The sequence below is a fragment of the Amblyomma mixtum genome, chromosome 6, assembly GCF_055824585.1.
Source record: "Amblyomma mixtum isolate Tamu chromosome 6, ASM5582458v1, whole genome shotgun sequence".
NCBI classification, from domain to species: Eukaryota; Metazoa; Arthropoda; class Arachnida; order Ixodida; family Ixodidae; genus Amblyomma; species Amblyomma mixtum.
The window spans coordinates 122896294-122915859 of record NC_143017.1 but is presented as its reverse complement, the minus strand read 5'-3'; the positions used below and the strand labels follow the sequence as shown (position 1 = coordinate 122915859).

At 44.3% G+C, this 19566-nt stretch overlaps 1 protein-coding gene across 1 annotated transcript; it reads right to left on the bottom strand.

Moving 5' to 3' along the window:
• Positions 1–993: 993 nt before the first annotated feature.
• Positions 994–17985, bottom strand: twr (signal peptidase complex catalytic subunit SEC11 homolog C twr). The gene is made up of 6 exons (XM_089549011.1): positions 17792–17985; positions 16997–17106; positions 15425–15574; positions 10365–10484; positions 7183–7240; positions 994–1402 (listed from the first exon to the last, which is right to left on the bottom strand). Exons 1-6 carry the CDS (start codon positions 17834–17836, stop codon positions 1352–1354), a joined length of 534 nt encoding a protein of 177 aa, XP_089405137.1. The 5' UTR covers positions 17837–17985; the 3' UTR covers positions 994–1351.
• Between the last annotated feature and the right edge of the window lie 1581 nt (positions 17986–19566).

Sequence of the window (19566 nt, the reverse complement as noted above, 5' to 3'; positions counted from 1 at the left end):
GCACAGAATTTGCCAGCAGCAATTTTTTTTTTCTGAACTTTAAGCATAATGTGCATTTTCAAAACAAGTAATTCTACATAACCTACGCTGTTTTACAAATGCTAGCATTCAGGTGGCTCAGTTTTTAACCTTGATGGCACTTAACATGAAATCTTGCATATAAAAAATTACCTGTAGGCATTTTGCATTTCAAAACTAATAAATTGGCTTTCTTCAGGCCTCGATACCTAATATAAGTGAAAAAAATGTTTTGAATTCAAATACGAGTTAACAGCCAACCATCGCTACGCGGACTACATATGGACATACAAATGTAGCAACAATCCTTTAAAACCATGATTTTAACCAGCATCATGATAGCCACTATTATCACAAAACTCAGAAGTTACAGGCAGCATTCCTGCAATGTTTTTAAAATTATAGACCTTAGAACTACAAGGAACTATTTGCATAAGCACTTAAGGCAGTATCATGCAGGCGCTGCAGTATGTGGGCACCTGAGGCCTACCCCAGTTCTTCAAAAACCAATGCCACCCCTTTTAGAATTTGCGGAAAAGTACCATGCTCCTCTTTGTATTACACATGCCTGAACTGCATAGATAACTGCCAATGAAGCAGTGAATGCTTATAACATGCAAAGCTTCTTCCTGTGTGCAAAAACTATCAGTTGAGCATGGTCCTGGATGCACTGGTGACTTTGACGAGTGAAATATATACCCCCTTCCCATGACACAAAGCTTGCAAAAGGCTCTGTACAAGGCCTAGTAAATTACCGTGGAACATACAATAATATGTTTAATATTCACTAAATGCAAGTTACAAAAATATAATCAGCAGGGTGCGTACACCAATTTAAAGTTTTTATCCTTTTGGTGAAACGTGGTGGAGTGAACGTGCGTATCTTCGCAGCTACTGCTGTACACATACATGTGTTCTGTCTATAGATAAAAGGCAGCAAAAAAACTTGTTAAACAACAGGGGCTGACACAAGAAGAAGAAAACGGAATTGTTTTTTAATTCACTTTCACGTGCTCCAGCCACCTGTACAAAAATGTGATGTGATGACATATATATAATATAAGTATGGCGTCTTTTCTCCTTTTGTTCCAAAAAATCAACCGGTAAATATTTGGGTAAGATGGCGCACAAACGCTCTTCTTCAAAGCACCCCCAAAGAAACACTTTCTCTTTACCCCATTGTGGACAAAAAACGAAACAAAATGTCTGGTGTGATGGCCGCTGCAGCAGGGCAAGGGGAAGGAATGTCCCTGGCCGTAGATGTGCGCAGACCCACGACAGCGCACAGTCGATGTTGGGCGATGCGGTGGGCTTCACTGCAGCGACCAGTCTTCTATTCTCGATGAACCAACACAAATAAACCAAGACACCCAAGCACAAGGAACTGCAAAGAGAAAAGAAAGATGCAGCCATGGTAAGCACAAGCCACAACAGGTAACGCTTTTACAACCAGAATGACAAGGAAGAGACCCACGAGTGAGGTTATTGTCGCAACGACTGTTGAAATAAGTGGTTATTTCCACGATAATTCCATTCTCTCAAAAATGCAGAACACGCCAATGGATAGAAGGACAAGCGAGTCTCCTTTGCAAGGGGGTGGGTGCTGCCGGGCTTGGCAGTTTTCTACTTTCTGAACCCATTTTTTTTTTTTGCGACCTTAACTAGTACTCTCTTGGAAACATCCATCTTTTGGAAAATTCTAACATCTCAGGCTGCACCAAATATCGCTCCTTTAACCGTACTGCTGGTTTTCAGCCACTAATTTCAGGGAAGCAGTGCCACCCATAGCAAAAGGAGGAATTTCTTAACAGATAACACTGCCAGACTTAGATAACTGCATCAGTTATGCGCACTATGTTTTTGGATGCGCAAGATAGCAGTTCAATTCTACTAGCTACACTTCACTTATTATTGCATTAGCAGTATCGTCCACTTATGACAAAAAAGCAGAGGGGTGTGTGTGTGTGTGTGTGTGTGTGTGTGCACGCGTGCGTGCGTGTGCGTGCGTGTGACGCCTCCACACCACGACGTCCCTAAAAGATCCGGCACGTTCGGGTCCGGGAGGGGCCTCCTTCAAAACACTCACCAGTAAAAATGCATTCCCCATCTACAATCCTGCACCAGTGTTGCCATTGAAGAGTTCAGAAAAGTAGCCAAAACAGAGGTCAGAACTAGCGAAAAGTAGCCAGTCCTTTTATTTCAGCACCAAATTTGTTGCCATCATTCAAAAAATAGCAAGCCCCGTAACTGCAACTCGCGCCAGTCTGCAATCATCTGAAATGCCTGGGGCCACTGAGCAAATAACTTATGTTCATTATTTTTCAGAAGACCACTGGGAACCCCAAACAATGAGAAAGCTTTGCCTTGCTACCAAAGCCCAAGCTTCAGTCCCAGTAATGCCACAAGCAATACTGTATTCCCAGAGCTTCATCTTGTTGCTACGTTCAGTTTTAGTCAAGGAAGCTGCAAGAAAACATAGTTCAAATTCACATTTGAAATTGGGAGTGACTAAGACAGGGTGCCTTCCGAGAAGAGAGGAAAAGGGCGCATAAATTAAGCTAGATAGCACTATGTTGTCAGCCATTTGCAACTGCCGGGCTTTGGACTTCAGCATGGCCGAGGAACACCCAAGAAAAATGACGCAGGATTCCTAGTATTTCTGCCTGGCTTTTACAGCATCATACTGTTTTTGAATTTAGATGGTTCAACTGGCAAAGTGCCAATAAAGCATTAGGAAGGTGCAGCTGCAGTTTAATTGGTGTATACATCAGGAGCAGAAAAAAAAGGGTGGTAAATGCAGCCTTCGTCTTCAGGCTGAATGCTGGTCAGGCTCTCGCTGAATGTGTCTTCGAAATCTGCTGCCTGGGTATCCCATGAAAATAAACAATCTGGACAGTTCTATTGACAGAAAGCAGTTTTGCTACGCTGCAGAAGTGAAGGCATCAGATTTGTGCTCATCGTTACAATTTCTCTAGTTCTAGAAAAAGCACCAAGGAATCGGTCATGTGGCTCTAGGATCATGGAATAAAGTTTGCAATATCAACAACTTTTGAAATGCTGCACCGGCTTCTGTCGGAGGCAGGTGTTAAGTAGCTCTCCCGGGGTTTACAACTGTCAAGATGGTTGCATTTTGTCATCTTATGTTGATTAATAAGGTCAACTTTGCACATTTTTTCAATTTGCAAAAAAAAAAAAAAAGCTTTGCTCAAAACTGAGCCAGACAATGGTCAAAATGACGCCAAAAAATCACCAATGCACCAGCACATATTTCTAGTCTCCTTAGCAGCTTGGGAGGTAGCCAATTTGGTGCAAAACTGCCACCAGCAGCAACACTGGCTTCTGCCCCCCAGAAGCTCCTTTTCTTTTTAAACCATATCGCTTGTTTTCAGCCACTAATTTCAGGGAAGCAATGTCACCCATAGCAATAGGAGGAATTTAACAGATAACACTGCCAGACCTAGTAAACTGCATCAGTTATGCACACTGTGTTTTTGGATGAGCAAGACAGCAGTTCAATTCTACTAGCTCCACTTCACTTTTCATTGTATTGGCAGTATGCTCCACTTTTGACGATAACGCATAGGCAAGGGTGTGCGTGTATGCTTTAAAAGATCGGACACCTCCAGATCCGGGAGGAGCCTCTTTCAAAACACCCATCAGAAAAATGCATCCCCCATCTACAATCCTACACCAGTGTTGCCATTGAGGAGTTCAGAAAAGTAGCCAAAACAGAGGTCACAACTAGCCAAAAGTAGCCAGCCCTTTTATTTGCGTGGACTTCTCTTGAAGCCCACGCAGCTGCCTAGGGGACCAAAGGTTATCTTCTTTTGCATAACATGCACAACACAAGTCCATTTTTTCTTCTTAACTTCAGCTAGGATACTGCTGACTTCTAAGTGTACACATTAGTAAAGGTGGAATGGACACCCAATACTGGTTTGGTTTGGTTTCGTTCATTGGGGTTTAACGTCCCAAAGCGACTCAGGCTATGAGAGACGCCGTAGTGGAGGGCTCCGGAAATTTCGACCACCTGTGGTTCTTTAAAGTGCACTGACATCGCACAGTACACGGGCCTCTAGAATTTCGCCTCCAAAGAAATTAAATCGCCGCCACCGGGATCGAACCCGCGTCTTTCGGGTGAGCAGCCGAGCACCATAACCACTGAGCCACCGCGGCGGCAGGACACCCAATACTGCTCATGCAGATTCGTCCCATTATACCATATGATTACCTGTGCATTTTTCATGTGCAGGTCACACACTATGATGCTTTTGAGCCAAAATTAGTGTTTATAAAGCTGTGAATCTAGTTGTGAAGCACAATTAAGTGCTGTGGTGCTAGGCCTTTGACCAAAAGGAACCACGCATAGTCTTCCATCCTATGCTGACAGAGGGGAAATGTCTGCTGTCTTCATAAAAATTGTTTTCCTTGTTAAAGAAAAACACGGAAAAAGGAAAAAAAAAGATATGCAGATTCATCCACAATATGTCCCGTTCCCTTTACTCCAGGATAACAAAGAGTACCTACATTGTGCATTTTCATTTTCATTGCTTTTGCACGAAACATATAAAGCACTGCAAAGCTGCCTAATAGAATTACTAGTCAAAAATGACCATTTGAAGTTTGCATTTGTTTACTATCATTTGGTGACACACCTCAATACTTGCAGCATTATACCTATGTGTTCAAAACACATGTCTAAACCAAATGCAGCTACACAGCAGTTTAAATCCAATACAACCACAGCACGGCTAACCACAAATGAGAACTATCATAGGGGGCAAATGCATGGCAGTAGGTGTTCTGACAAAGTGCACTTAAGGCTGCTTTGGTTTGGTTTGGTTTATTGGGGTTTAACGTCCCAAAGCAACTCAGGCTATGAGAGACGCCGTAGTGGAGGGCTCCGGAAATTTCGACCACCTGGGGTTCTTTAACGTGCACTGAAATCGCACAGCACACGGGCCTCTAGAATTTCGCCTTCAAGAAATTCAGCTGCTGCGGCCGGGACTGAACCCACGTCTTTCGGGTCAGCAGCCGAGCGCCGTAACCACTGAGCCACTGCGGCGGTTAAGGCTGCTTTATGTGACCTTGTACTTCAGAATGTACAGGTGAGCAGAAAGCAATGGGAAAATTCAAAGCTGCTTTCAGCAGCAGTGCTAATGCGGCCTGTAGAAACAAAGGGACCTTGGCACGCAGTGTCATCAAAGACGTATACGGTCCAAAAGAGCATGCGCCAAAGCAATCCTGCAATCTAATACAAATTTTAAGTTTATCTGAGTAAAATCCAACACAATAAATGGAATACCTTCCTCACAACAGTCATTTCGGTTTGCAAACGCTTGCCTGCACAGAGCTGGAAATCTGTGACACAGGCTCCCAAGTGTAGCCCTTCAAGGTGCAAACTGAATGTAGCAGGCTCAGTCATTACTGTCCACCTATGTCAGAGCAGCAAGTTAAGCCTGGCAAGCCAAAAAAAAATATTTACAACTTTGGTGTTATCTAGCCGCCTGATGTTATCCGGTGTTATCTAGCCACTGCTGATTGCGGGCCCAACACAGGGGGCTAAGAAAACTAGGGCACAGGGCCCAATCAAAAGGCTTCTTGCCATGGTTCAAGCATTAGGCATAGTTAAACACAGCCACAACAAGCTATCATTCCATTCTGCTGCCTGTGTGTCACTGTCATCAGCCTGACATGGCCTTTCCAACTGACTTCCACTAAACCCTGTCCTGTGCCAGCTGAGGCCATGTTTTCCTAGCAAACTTCCTAACCTCATCCGCCCCTGCTACAACTGCCTTCTCTTGAAACGCACGCAGTTACCTAGGGGACTATTGGTTATCTTCTTTTGCATAACATGCACTGCCTAAGCGCATTTTTCTCTTCTTAACTTCAGCCAGGATACTGCTGACTTCTGTCTATGTATACACATTTGTACAAACTGCCTATGCAGAAAACACTCCGCAAGAGATATTGCAACCAGGCACTGCACTTGATGGCATGTTTACAAAATGATCCAATCTGTTGGAACTTCTGTGCAAATTTTTGCTGATGGTAATGCAAAATTAAAAAAACTCTGCTTTTCTCTCTGCTGCAACAGTGAGAACAAAAAGGGGATTGGATAACTACTCTATGCATTAAAGCCAGATCAGTTAGCCGTACACAGCTTGATACTCGAACACAAAATGATGCACACTCCATGCAGACAACGAAACTAGCCCCAGTGGCTCAATGGCTATTGTGTTTGGCTGCTTAGCAGGAAGCAGCAGGATTGAATCCTGGTAACGGTGGTTGCATTTCGATGGAGGCAGAAACACAAAAAGGCCAGTTTGCTGCGTGGTGTCCATGAGCGTCGGGGAACATATGGTGGTCTAAATTAATCCGGAGTCATCCGCTAGATGGCCCCATCTTTCCTCCTGTCAACCTTTCCTTCAGCCCTTCATAACACAGTTTAGATGTTCACAATGAGTGAAACAGACAAATTTTACTGGAAAAGCATGAAGTTTTGTGCATTACGATGTACTCCACTGGAAGATGACGAATGACCCCATGATGTAATTATGAGAGAAGCCAACAGCCACAGAAACCAAGGGGCACAGGGGATTTTTAATTTATTTATTTATTTTGTGGTGTTGATCAATTTATAATATTACTGAAATATGTTATCGCTTAAAGCTAATTGATTAGAAAAGCAGAAGAAAAAACAACCACATGCCGCCAATGGGATCCGAACCCACGACCTCCGAATTACGCGTCCGGTGCTCTACCACGGACGTAGCACGTCCTGAGTGAACACTCCCAAGGTTAGGTTATTTGTAAACATAAATACCCCCGAAAGCAGAAGGTTTGACAGCCGTAGCCGTAGCTCAGAGGTGGAGCACCGGACGCGTAATTCGGAGGTCGTGGGTTCGGATCCCACCGGCGGCATGTGGTTGTTTTTTCTTCTGCTTTTCTAATCAATTAGCTTTAAGCGATAACATATTCAGTAATATTATAAATTGATCAACACCGCAAAATAAATAAATAAATTAAAAATCCCCTGTGCCCCTTGGTTTCTGTGGCTGTTGGCTTCTCTCATATTTATAACGAGCCCCTCATTCCACTTTCCTTGTCCCCATGATGTAATGTTGGTTAAGCAATAAAGGATGCAAAGGAGCAGTTACTCACCTTAAACTTTGGATAGTCGTTCATTAATATTGTTACAATACCAACGTATGGGACAAACCTGAAATGGAAAAGACAGAAACAGTGAGGTATGGAAATGAGGAAAGCATGAAGCTGACCCTCTCAATGCAAGAGGGACAAATTCTTATTTCCTTTTCTGGTACTAAGTGCACGGGGCAGTTAACAAATGATGAATGAAAGTGGTACAGTATAATACGGTTTGCATGCTGCAAGCAAGAGCCGAAATTGCGGGCTGCTTCCTTTTTGTTTGTTAAATTTGGGCTACGTTTTATTTTGACAGCGGGCAGTATTAATGTAAAAGATTGTTTAAGAAAAGCCATAGATGAGGGCAAGTGTGAGCTTGAAGTGTCTGCAGTTGTTAGCCAAACACCCCCTCATACTACGTGAAGACAGCAATAAAGGAGCACTAAGTCCAGATTATCACAACCAGCATATGATGTTATATGTTGTTTCCTCACACCATACTATTTTTCACATTAAGAAAATACCACCTGATAGTATCTAACACTTTGTGTTTCTCACTTTTAAAGATGGCCACGAATACCAATTTGGACCCAAAGATCAAGACCAATGATTCCTTTTGATTTCAAAGAATACCTCTTAAAAAAGCTCAAAAGAATGTTCTTAACGAAAGTGTGTCCTTAAATGAACGTATTCACGGCAACAGCAAAAGAATGGGAGACCAGGAGCATTCAAAAAGTACGCATAGTCTCTCCGAAGCAACTTAGCTTTGATACTCCAGACGGTATGCATGCAATAAAGCATTGATGGAAGCGCAAAAAATAGTTATTGCCAGTCATTTTTCCAGTCCGTTTTGTTTCTGGACTGTCGATCACGCCTCATGGATTTCACATACTCAGCTGCTTTAGGATTGACCACTTCACTTTTCTAGCCTTTCTCTCTCTCCGGTGCGATACTAGCAGCTCCAAAATGCTGCACATGAGTGGCCTACTGGTAGGAAAGCCGCAGGTGCTATGAATTCATAGAATCAGACAGCCCTACTTTGAAGACTAGTAGTACTTTGGGCAATCATGTAATAAAAAAATAAATGTGACACTGTTACACAGCAACATTCTGGGCACTGGTTTTAGTTTTCGGTGGACAACAAAAGTAGATGTAAAGTATGTCCAGTAGGCAAGGGCAGTCAAGCTGAAGCTTCAAAAAGCAAGAGCATAGTGAATCACTAAAGGCAGAATTATACTCAGCAAGTACAGTCCCACACGTACAGGCAAGCCCACTTACAGCTGTACACTGATATGTATTCGTAGTAAGATGACTAGACATAATAGGTCAGACTTTTTTGTAAGGAGGAATTTCATGGCGTGCCATGGGGGATGTTAAAAGCAAGTAGCTGCTAGCTGCAACCCCCTAACCTTCCAACAAACAGAATCGACAAAAATAAGCACACCTAACATTTAATCTGGCTTGGAAGAAATCAGTGATCGAAACAAGTGGTGCAGGCGATAACTGGTGCGACTAATTTATTTATCTATGCATATTGCAACCTCAGCAAGGCTATTGCAGGAGTGGGGGTAAAATACAAAAAACAGCAATACAGAGAACAATACAAAAAAAGTTAAAAAAAATCAATTAAAAAAATCAATCACACAACATTAGGAACAGGCTTGTAAGAATTCTTCTGCCTGCTAAGGAATTCCAAACTTCAATAGTATGTGGGAAAAAGCTGTGCTTAAAGAGGATAGCGCGGGCGTAAAAGGGCGAAATGTTTAGGACATGGTGGCTCCTTGTAGACGATTTTGAAAATGTCAGTGAAGAAAAGCACAGTGAATTGCCTAAAGTGTACATCAATTTGAGGCATTCAAGGCAACAACGTGCGGCAAGAGTAGTGAGGCCCAGTTGGGGAAGAAAAGCAGATGGAGAAAAATCCATGTAAAATCTCCTTCAAAGCAAAGCACAAGGCCTTCTTTTGCACAGATTCTAGTTGCACAGTACACAGATGAATGCACTTCAGTGTACAATGAGATAAGTTTGCTTCCCAAGCATTGATCTGTTCACGTGAGATATGATCTCCTCATTTATGGCCACCATGAAAAAAATGTTGCGGTCCAGTGTTTGGTGGGAGAACTGAATGCATTGCTTCTGCTTTCACTTCTGCTCTACCTGAGACTCAAGTGTCATAGCCCTAATGTACATTTCAACCATGACGTCATCTTCGTCCATACTAAGCAAACGTTGTTTTAGACCAACATTGTGTTTAGAAACATAGAGGGGCACACACGGATGTCGTAGGTTATCATCTATGCTGTCTAGCTTGAACAACTCTACTTGCGAGCAACAGTAGTGCACAGGGCAGCATGTTGGGCAACACAAGAAGCTTTAGCGATTCAGGAGGGAATACCCAGCTGATCGAGTGCCTAGACACTGTGGGAGATATGTTTGGCATCACAACACATTTATCGTGACACTTTAAAAAGATATCAGCTTTGAAATGACGTTGCACACTTTTTCCAGTTCTTCTTCACCACCTTCTGTGTTGTCCGAAAATGGTACCAAGATGGTCATTTACTATTCCAGCTGACATCTATTGGCAAACCAAATGAAGCTTCAGACAAGCCCAGTGCCCCTTAAGTGGGGCAAAGAGTGCCATAAAACACATGACAAGCCAGAGTCGCAATGAGCCAGAAATGACAGCCAGCTTATGACGAGCTTCGCCCGTTCAAGTCCTAACAAGGGGGCTAAAAGCATTTTCCAGCCTTTAACGAACAGCAAACTTTATAAGTGCACTGTGAAATGAAAAACAATTTTAGAAAGTTATGTGCACGTCTTTTTTTCTTTGGGCCACATTCCCGTCCAGTACCCCATAACAGGGTAACTCTGGCATGCACGTATTGTTGAGCTTTAATACTACATCGGCTAATACTACATGAAACGGCATTCGATCCTTGCATATTCTGTTCTGGGCTGCATTCGGCTTTTGTTAACAAAGGGACGACCTAATCAAAGCCCTGCAAAATCACAAATCTACTCTGAAAATATTTGTTTCTCTGCCATTCCTACAGGCCGTACCACCAGCTGTTGCCCCCAGCTGGCCACTACAGCATCATCGCATCCTGCTTACCTCACAGATCAGTGTTGGTGCGTAAGTGGGGCCGTTATAAGTGGGCTCAACTGCAAGACTCTTTCACTGCATGAAGGATACTCACCCTCTCGCCCGCCCGACAATGTCCTTCTTGTCGAGCCACATCTGGCCAGGAGCATAGAGGCCTCGGTCATCCACCGAGTTATTGTCCCCCTTGGTGAGAATCTTCACCGACCCATCAGACCTGCAAGGAAAAAAGGAAAAAGTAATTACTAACGTTCTCATGGCATTATGAGACATACAGTGGCCTTTTTGCTCTAGTATTGGTAATGGTTTGGTTTGGTTTGGTTTATGGGGTTTAACGTCCCAAAGCGATTAAGGCTATGAGAGGCACCGTAGTGGAGGGCTCCAGAGATTTCGACCACCTGGGGTTCTTTAACGTGCACTGACATCGCACAGTACACGGGCCTCTAGAATTTCTCCTCCAAAGAAATTCAACCGCCGCGGCCAGGATCAAACCCACGTCTTTCAGGTCAGCAGCCGAGCGCCATAACCACTGAGCCACCGCGGCGGCAGTATTGGTAATGGTTAAGGCCCCTAGTTTTCCACGGTACCAGACAGTGCAACGCGGCAGCAGGTCTGCCGCAGATGAATGCGCATGACGCATGCGACAATGCTCGCGAAGACCGAGCACCTCCCATCCCCCCTCCCCTTCTTCCCGCATCTGCTGCCCCACCCTACCCTGCGGGTGGCGTCGTCTAAGCCACGGCGGACGCTGCAGCTGTCCTGTTTTCAACACGATCACGTTCCCTTAGTTGGCCACCCCAACGATAATGGAGAGTGTGCCATTATCTCAAATGGCAATGATGAAGTAAAATTAGTCAAGCCTATCCAAGCCAGGCCGTCTCATTGGCTCAGTTTAAATCCAAGATGGCGCCCTTCACGGCAGCGGAATACCGGTTAGTTGTGTCAGCGATGCTTTCTCGCGTCTATATTAGGCCTCAAAAACTAACTTTCAGTTGAAAAACAACCGCAACGGCATTGTTGGCGTGTATTTCAGCCCCAAAAAATCTAACTTTTGCACTCCACAGAGTCCGAAATATCGGACATGAAACATCTAACTTTTGCACTCCACAGAGTCCGAAATATCGGACATGAAACTGTACAGGTTCATGTGAGGTGCGTAACTGTTCCTCAGCGAAGACTGAAATATCATGCAAGTCTGAATTATTGGAGTCCGAAAAATCGGCTGGGTGGGTTCGATGTATCAAGGCTGTACTGTACTGTACTATATACACCAAAGTTCCTGCAGCTATGCTTCTCTGTAGCTCAGCCATCAAGCCTACCACTTTAGCAAGAATACTCCGGACATCTTTGTGTATGACTTCAACAGCCCCTGGGATAACATATTTTGGGTTTCACATCAACGAAATGATTTGTTTGATTCACTTTTCAAAGCATTTAAGGCACTATTTGTAAACATCCCATACTGAAACCAGCAACACTAGCAAGAAAGCCAGCTGGCTTTTAGAAATTCTTTCATTGCACTCGAAAACAACACTGTCTCGCCACGAGTGTTGCACAATGGTTTTAGAACCAGCCTGCATAGAACACACGGCCTCACTTTCGTGGCAGATTCTGACCTCGGTCTTTGATGTTGACCAAGCAGCAGTAGCTACTAAGAAAGAGTTATGCAAGCAGCAGCTAACAAGTATGCCCCACAATTGGAACTGGCAATTACACAGCTGTTACCAAAAGTGACTGGCCCCTCTTCTCATTTTGCAACCAATTATCTTTAGCAATGACAAAGCTGTCAGTTGTTATTGCTGCTTACTATGTTAGTAGCTAATTAAAGTTCTAATAAATCAAAAAGTTTACCGAGTCAGACATTCAATGAAGTTTAAGGGGGGACACTGGTCTTGAAACAAAAATTTTTATTTCTGAAGTCACAGTTACGAAATCTTCAGGGAATATGTATTTTTGTGTGCCGATTCTAAATATGTCATTTAATTTCATGTAAAACAATTCCTTGAGCACTTATGCACTTTTTATGCTAGTATTTTGCGGAGAGTTTTGGAGAAAATTTGCTGCGGGAAACTGGCTGAAATGCATGCCATTGGCTTTTCTTGACACCAAGGAATACAATAAGGGTGAAATTGTCTTCCTGCCTATCATAAAACTTAAGTTATAGAGTTTTGAAGTTGTCGCTTCAGAAATGAGGAGGAAAGTGTGTATTCCTGTTTCAGAAGTTGCAGCTTCAGTACCCTATTACTCAAGTTCTATGAGAGCCAGGATGATAATTTTCCCCTTATTGTATTCCTTGGTGTCAAGAGAACCCATTGGCATACATTTCAGCAAGTTTCCTGCAGCAAATTTTCTTCAAAACTCTCCGCAAAATACTTGCATAAAAAGTGCATAAGTGCTCAAGGAATTGTTTTACATGAAATTAAATGACATACCTAGATTCAGCGCACAAAAATACATGTGCCCTGAAAATTTCATAACTATGACTAAATTAATAAAATTTTCTTTTCAAGACCAGTTTCCCCCCTTAAAGGGACACTGAGGAGAAATTGAAGTTGGCTTGTATCGACAGAATACCAGCTCCTGATTACAAAAACGCCACTCATACTGACAACAAAGCTCTTGTAACGTAGAAAAGAGCAAGAACCAAAATACAGGTATCGCCGCCACAGGCCAAACTCGCAAGTACAAGCGTCATGACGTCATATAACAAAAAAGTGTTGCTAGAACCAATGGTTCTAGCAACGCTAGGACACGAGAAGCACAAATCACTGAGGCGCAGCCAATGCATGCGCAAATCTCCTTGACGTCGCCAGATGGCGCCACGTGCCGGGCAGCTACGCGCTCGCCTGAAGCATCGGAACCAATCAGCGCCTGCTCGCCGGCGTTAGGCGGGCTCCCGGTATTCCGTTAGCGGTATCAAGGTACACGGTATGCTAAAGGTGTCTATTTGCGAGAACTTCGTTGACGACTTCGAGATCCATCGTAACGCTCGCAAAACGCCGGTGCAAACGTAAGCGAAGCGACTGTAGCGACGGCCGCAATAGCCGATAGATGCCTTCAACGTGCGGCCGGCGGTAGCTTTCTTTTCGGCTGCTGCTAGGCCGCACTGCTGGCAGCCAGAAATCACGGAGTCTGCGTCACGTCATGTGCACGTCATGTTTAACGTCACTTAGTCCTCTGTCGTCATAGCCGAATCCCAAGTTTGAATCACAGCGGCGGGAAAAACCTTTTCAACTTCGAATCCAAATTTCTTAGAAATAAATGCATTTTTCGCTGCCGGCCAAGTGGCAACAAAGGCATGACATGCCGAACTATCGGATTTTGCTATAAAAAATATATTAATAGTGCTCTCCTCAGTGTCCCTTTAAAGTCGGAGGACAGAGTTATCAAAAGCAGAGAAAGAAACATGAAGTTGAGATGCGGATGATGCAAGCATTGAAGGCCATCCTTTCCACCCATAGCAGCAAGCTGCAGGGGTATTTTAAGAGCACCTGAGCTGAGCAATGAAAGAAATACAGTAGACTCCCTTCAAGACGAACTCCAAGGGACCATGAAGACTGTTCATCTTATCAGAAGTTCATCTAATTAGGAGTGCTTCTTAAAATGATCTTCGAGCATGCAGTGTGTGTCCAAATACTTCGTATATGTGAACAAAGCCATGAAATAGTCTTTTAGGAAAAAAATAATTGCAACATAAGCATTTATTGCACTACTAGTGCAGTGCATCAGGCACTGTTGAGTGTTGCCCAGTCTGTTATTTTTTTTTGTGTCTGTCGAGAAAATCGTCTGCTTGCTACAAGCATAGGCATATCACTTAACCTTCCAAGGTATCCTTCAGTGCCCTCACAGGGGAGGAGCAGCGACAGTTCTGCTTTCACAGAATCGCCCTTTCAACGGAGACGTGGTTAGCTCTCTGTGCCTCCCCGCGTCGCATGGATCGTCGGCGGTGCAAAAAAGCTTTCAATTTTTTAGCTTTTTTTTCTTTCCTTCCGCTGAAATACTGCTCGAATGGTCGAGTAAAGCTGCATGGCTTGGGCACGGCTGGTCGTGAAAGTTCATCTTAACCAATTAGCACGTGTTCAGTGTACATCTTAAGCAGATTTTTTTTGCATTGACTCTATGGGAAACCAAACAAATGACCACCACTGTTCATCTTAACCAAGGGTTCATCTTAAGCGAGTTCGTCTTAACGGGAGTCTACTGTATTTGAACTGACAATAATTCTCAGACAGTAAAGAATCCCAAAGCTTGCTGACTGATTACTGTAAAGGGCAAAGAAAAACTAGCCAGCATAATTATAAGGTGATCAAATCATTAAGACAAAATTATGAAGTTTATTCATGTGAAGTGCCTATGCAGGCAACCAGGGTCATGGCCACAGAAGAAGAGAGATTCCTGTTGTACAGCAAGCCTGATAATGACCCCAGCCCAAAGCATGGTGGGGACCTATGTCAGCACCCCTCCACACACCTGTGAGAGCAGCCTCCCTTTGTAAGAACAGCCCTCAGTTGGTAGCTTTCAGCTGCTTTAAGAGCGTCCTGCTGCCCCCAAATCTGATAGTGAACAGGGCCATAGGATACTTACAGTGCTTCAGCAAAGTGAATGGCTCGGTGACCCATAGCTGAGCAGCACTGTGTTGTGTTTCTTGTTGCTATGTTATGTTTCTTGCCCTTTGTCCTCGTTCCTTTCGCACTGTTCGATTATGGGTAGCTGCAGTACAACCCTTGTCAAGAAAGTGTTCCTCCTATGCTATCCCTCACCACCTGCATTACTGTGCATGTCTAGAATGGCGTGCTCCAATGAGTGTACAAAGCAGTTGCCATGTCAGTCCACCCACAGCCCACTTGTGGGCAGAGATGTTCACTTAGAGATTTTTTTCCTCAAGATATAGAAAGCTTCTGGTAACTGCCACCCTTCAGTATGCACTTAAAATGTTATACTTGTTGGTAACCGACAACTACCCCGGGTAAAGACCTTAGGCAACTCAGAAGGAAGCCAGAGTCAAAGATTTCCCTTCAGTTTCAACACAACGACACTTTACCTCATGTTACTGTGTTATTACTTGTAAACGGTTAAAAGAAAAGGCCATGGTGTTCAAACAAGTACGACAAAAACCTGAAAAAGAAATGCAGGTCAACCTCAAGGCCCCACACTCACTTTTCGTGCAACTTGAGCACCCTGTGAACAATGGGAATGTCCCGTCCTTCAACCTTGAAGACCACGATGTCGCCAACGCGGATCGGGTCCTCCTTGTAGTTGGTGAGGAAGAGCAGGTCTCCGCGGTGGAACGCTGGCTCCATGGAACCACTTAAAACAAGGAGAGACACGACACGCCATTAGCAAAATTACCTGCCACGCAGCCCATATGAGCATCATTTTGCATCAGCACAAAGTGAGCTCAGTTCTGAAGTTTTTCCTGTGTTGGCCATCAGCAAGAACACCACAACGAAACCAAGAACAAGAAACCTACACAATAGTTATCGCTACATGAATAACTAACCTGCAGTGAAATAAAATTTGAGAAGCAATTCTTGGTAGAATGCACACAGCTGTGCAAATTCTGTGCAGTCTTTCCTTTGAAAGCGTGGAGGCAACTTCCCATTCAGCTGAAGTTGCTGCAAGAACCTAAGTATCACTGCCTCAGTAGTAAAAAAACTTCCAAGCATAAGGAGAAGTCTAACTCCTAGAACTGCGCAGAGGTAGCAGCACTGCTTTGTCTGCACACTGTGTGGCCTGGTTACAGCTTACTTAGGTGGAAAGTGTCTTCAAAGCTTTTGACACACGCTATGAATGCCTTGGAAGATGTTGAACAATGCATCACGCAATGAAACCCCAGGTTTTATGTTACAAGGTCCAAGCTCTACCAAGAATTAACTGGAGCAGAAATTCTGCTTTTTGGCATGCAGCACTGCTCCCAGAATTAAGGCTGTGATTTCGGCAAGTTGGTCAGCGGGTCAGCACTTGTACTTCATGTTTTCTGTTTCGTGCTGTGTTGTTATGCCGTCTTAAGCTATGCTGTCACACATTCTTCAAATAACCCTTGCCAGTCACACGCTGCCAATGCCAACTGGCTGCAAAGACTAGAATCCACTCACATCCACACGGCACACACAATGCTCAGCACTGTGCCAGTACCAGCGTACCAGGGTCAGCAATGCAAAAGTGCCAGGCCCCTAAAGCCAACTGACCTTGGGAAATGTGTGGAAACATGAGAACACTAAACTGCCGTAACAAGCTGGACTTGTTTGTTCATATTCTTTTATTCACAGTCTTCTCTCTCTCTGTCGTCCCATCGCCCTGCAAAAGACTGAAGTTTCTTCCCGTACTTCACAAACACCGACCCAGAAACAAATAAACATCAAGGCTTCACAATATTAGCAAACAACGACAAGTAAAATACGTACAATATTACTGTGACGAAGAATTTCTCTGCCATATGCGCTGACTGATGTGAAGGTATTTTCAGCAAAGCTGATGGCCAGAAAAATGTTGCGCACTGCTTTCATGCCTGTTCTCCATGTCTTCCAGTTACCCAGCAAAATCTGGTTTCACAGTCGAAAAAATATAAGCTCAAAAGGACACGACATGAATGATTTCTGCCTGGAACAGGTAGCCTATTTGAAGCTCAAAACACACTGACTTAGCTCTCCTGGTCAATTCTAGTAGTGACGAAGTACTGAAGGAAGCAACCAGTAGTAAACTCTGCGTGGTCATTATTGCAGCATTTACCTGAGAACGACGACAATGGGGCTGCCGCTGCCGGTGACGACCATCAGCCCTTTCCATATCATCAGCGCCGACGACACGATCATACCAAAGTTTAGAACTTGGTATAAAAGCTGCAGAACGGTGGCAAAGGTGAAGCGACAAAGCAGTTAGACCAATGAGTACTGGCACGTGGACTGATATAACTGGCACAACGCAACCGAAAGCACAAGTCCGAAGGAAAGTTAAAGCACAGACATTCGTGCAGCAGTCGGGAAAATGACCAAAACAATTATGACGATGCGAAAGGAAACTGCGGCGAAAAAAAAAAGACACGGAGAAATGCTCACGTGCTCTAATCACAAATGTGAACTGCGGTTTAGTTAATGTCCGAGAAGCAGCCTGCAGGTAGTTGGGTGAGGTCGTGTGTGCAGAAATTGTAATGATTAAATTATACACACCTCAGCTATAAGAAACTGTAATAAGGCAATATTTAGATGATGGCACAACGTCAGGAAATTTTTATGAGTACGGCCGATGGCCTTTGCAATAATTAAAAGCATTCCGTGCGACGAACATCTGGCACGGCCGGCTTCTCCGGCCAGGAAACGTCGCCTCAAGTAGGATTCAAAGCGGCCTTTCAAGCCAGACAGAGGAAGATCTGGGCTCATAGCTCTCATTAACTCACAGAAAATGGGGTAGTAGTACAGTATGATCAGGTGTAAACAATCTGCATTGGTGCTGATCTTGGAAATCGCAAACGCGGTATGCACACATATCGCCAGCATGGGATGAAGCGTACGCTGTACGCTAGCTTACCTGCCGCTTATTCATGCGTTTGAGATCATCTAGCATTCCGAGCATGTTTGTCTAATAGACTTGGGGGTCCTTCAGACCCGAAAAAGCAGCGAAAACTTTGTAGATGCGCTTCCAGCCCAAGCCGTACTCCAGAGCGTCACCGCCGCCACATACACCTAACCGGTACACGTCAGTTGAAAGGGGGACCGGCGATTACAAAACCAAAAAAACAACAAACTCTCCTGTCGCTAGCGCCATCTTTCAAAGTTTCAGAAAACTATATTGTGGGTTGCCAGACTGCAAAATTGTTCTGTGCCACCTTCAGAACACTTGCAGTCTGAGTCTCTCCTGGATCAAAATAATAAGCGTAGAAAAAAATGTAGACACAAGTTACAGTACTTTTTACATAAGATCAATTTGCAAAAGCGCTTGCGTACTAGGAAGTGAAACGGGCACTTACTTCGGCACCTAGGCGGTGACGCAGCGGTCGCTTCACTGTGGTCTCCATTACAGTGTACTAGAATACTTTGGGTAGTGGAAAGAGCGGCGGTCAGCGCGTGAGGCACTTCATGTTATCTCTACTAGGTGGCGCTAGCGGCGCCTAACCGAGCACCATCCAGAGACCGACAGCAGCCAGGCAGCAGCAAGAACGGAAGTTTTCTTTTATAATTGCCGCATGTATGCGTAGTACTCCCGATGCAAATGTTATTTGCTTATGAGCGAATTAATCGAAGTAATATGACTTCAGCAAGGCCATGTTTTCGTCAGATTATATCAGATGAGCAGACAGCGCAAGGCGCGAAATACGTGAAGCTTCGCGTTTAGTTCAGTAACCAGTCAGATTTTGCTCTGAACGGTGACATCTGCGTCATTTTACTGGCGAGTTAGTACGAGCAGCTCCTGCGAGAGGCAAACCGCACGCTCTGGGCACTTCGCACTCCAGTTCCCTTATCACAGTCGCTCGCCTCTGCGACACTAGCAGACAGCATCGCCAGTAGTGCAGTGAAAACATCAGAATTGCTCCAAATTTCACTGCAGCTATTATATGTTACTGATCTAAGGTCAATGCCAGGTGTTCTGCGTGTTTTTCGCTTTACAGTATCCGGTCCCTGGGGTCGCCGACCTCTGCTCTGTTGTGATTTTGTCTTATTCTTCAAACACGCAGGACGAAGCTATAATTTTATATAGTAGTGAAGAAGATAGTCAGAACTGAAGAAAGAACTTCAACAAAACTTGGGTAGGGCCTAGTTGGTACATGATGTTGTGAAGGTAAAGGATGCGCAATCAAAGGACGAACCACGAAGAAAGACACAGGGACACACACAAGAAGAAAGAACACCAAACGTTTATTTCAAACCATTGGTTCAAGACAAGTGCAATATGATCACAATATAATTTGTTGAAAGCTGCTGATTAAAAGTACTTTCATTGCAACCTATCTTATCTCGGCAACGAAATCTAGCAGCTTACCTTTGTGAGTAACAGTCCCTGTGCAGGACTTGCTGAACACACTATCCTGTACGAGGAGCACAGAAGCCTTCAGCCGGTCTGTAAGGTGTTCAGCGTAGTCGCTGGTGTACTGTTGTCGGTCCATCGCTCCTTTGCAAACAATGGCAATGGCTGTTTGGTGAAGAAGTTCTCGAGCTTCTACCATGGATTTGATCTCAACTTCTTTCGCTTCTTTGTCATGAAAATAAGGGCGAGCGAAGACCCGTTTCCTGTCGTCTGCAGTAAACACCAGCAGCTTCTCGTGCGCGACAAGAAATGGATCTCTGGTCACGGTAGTTGTAGCGCAC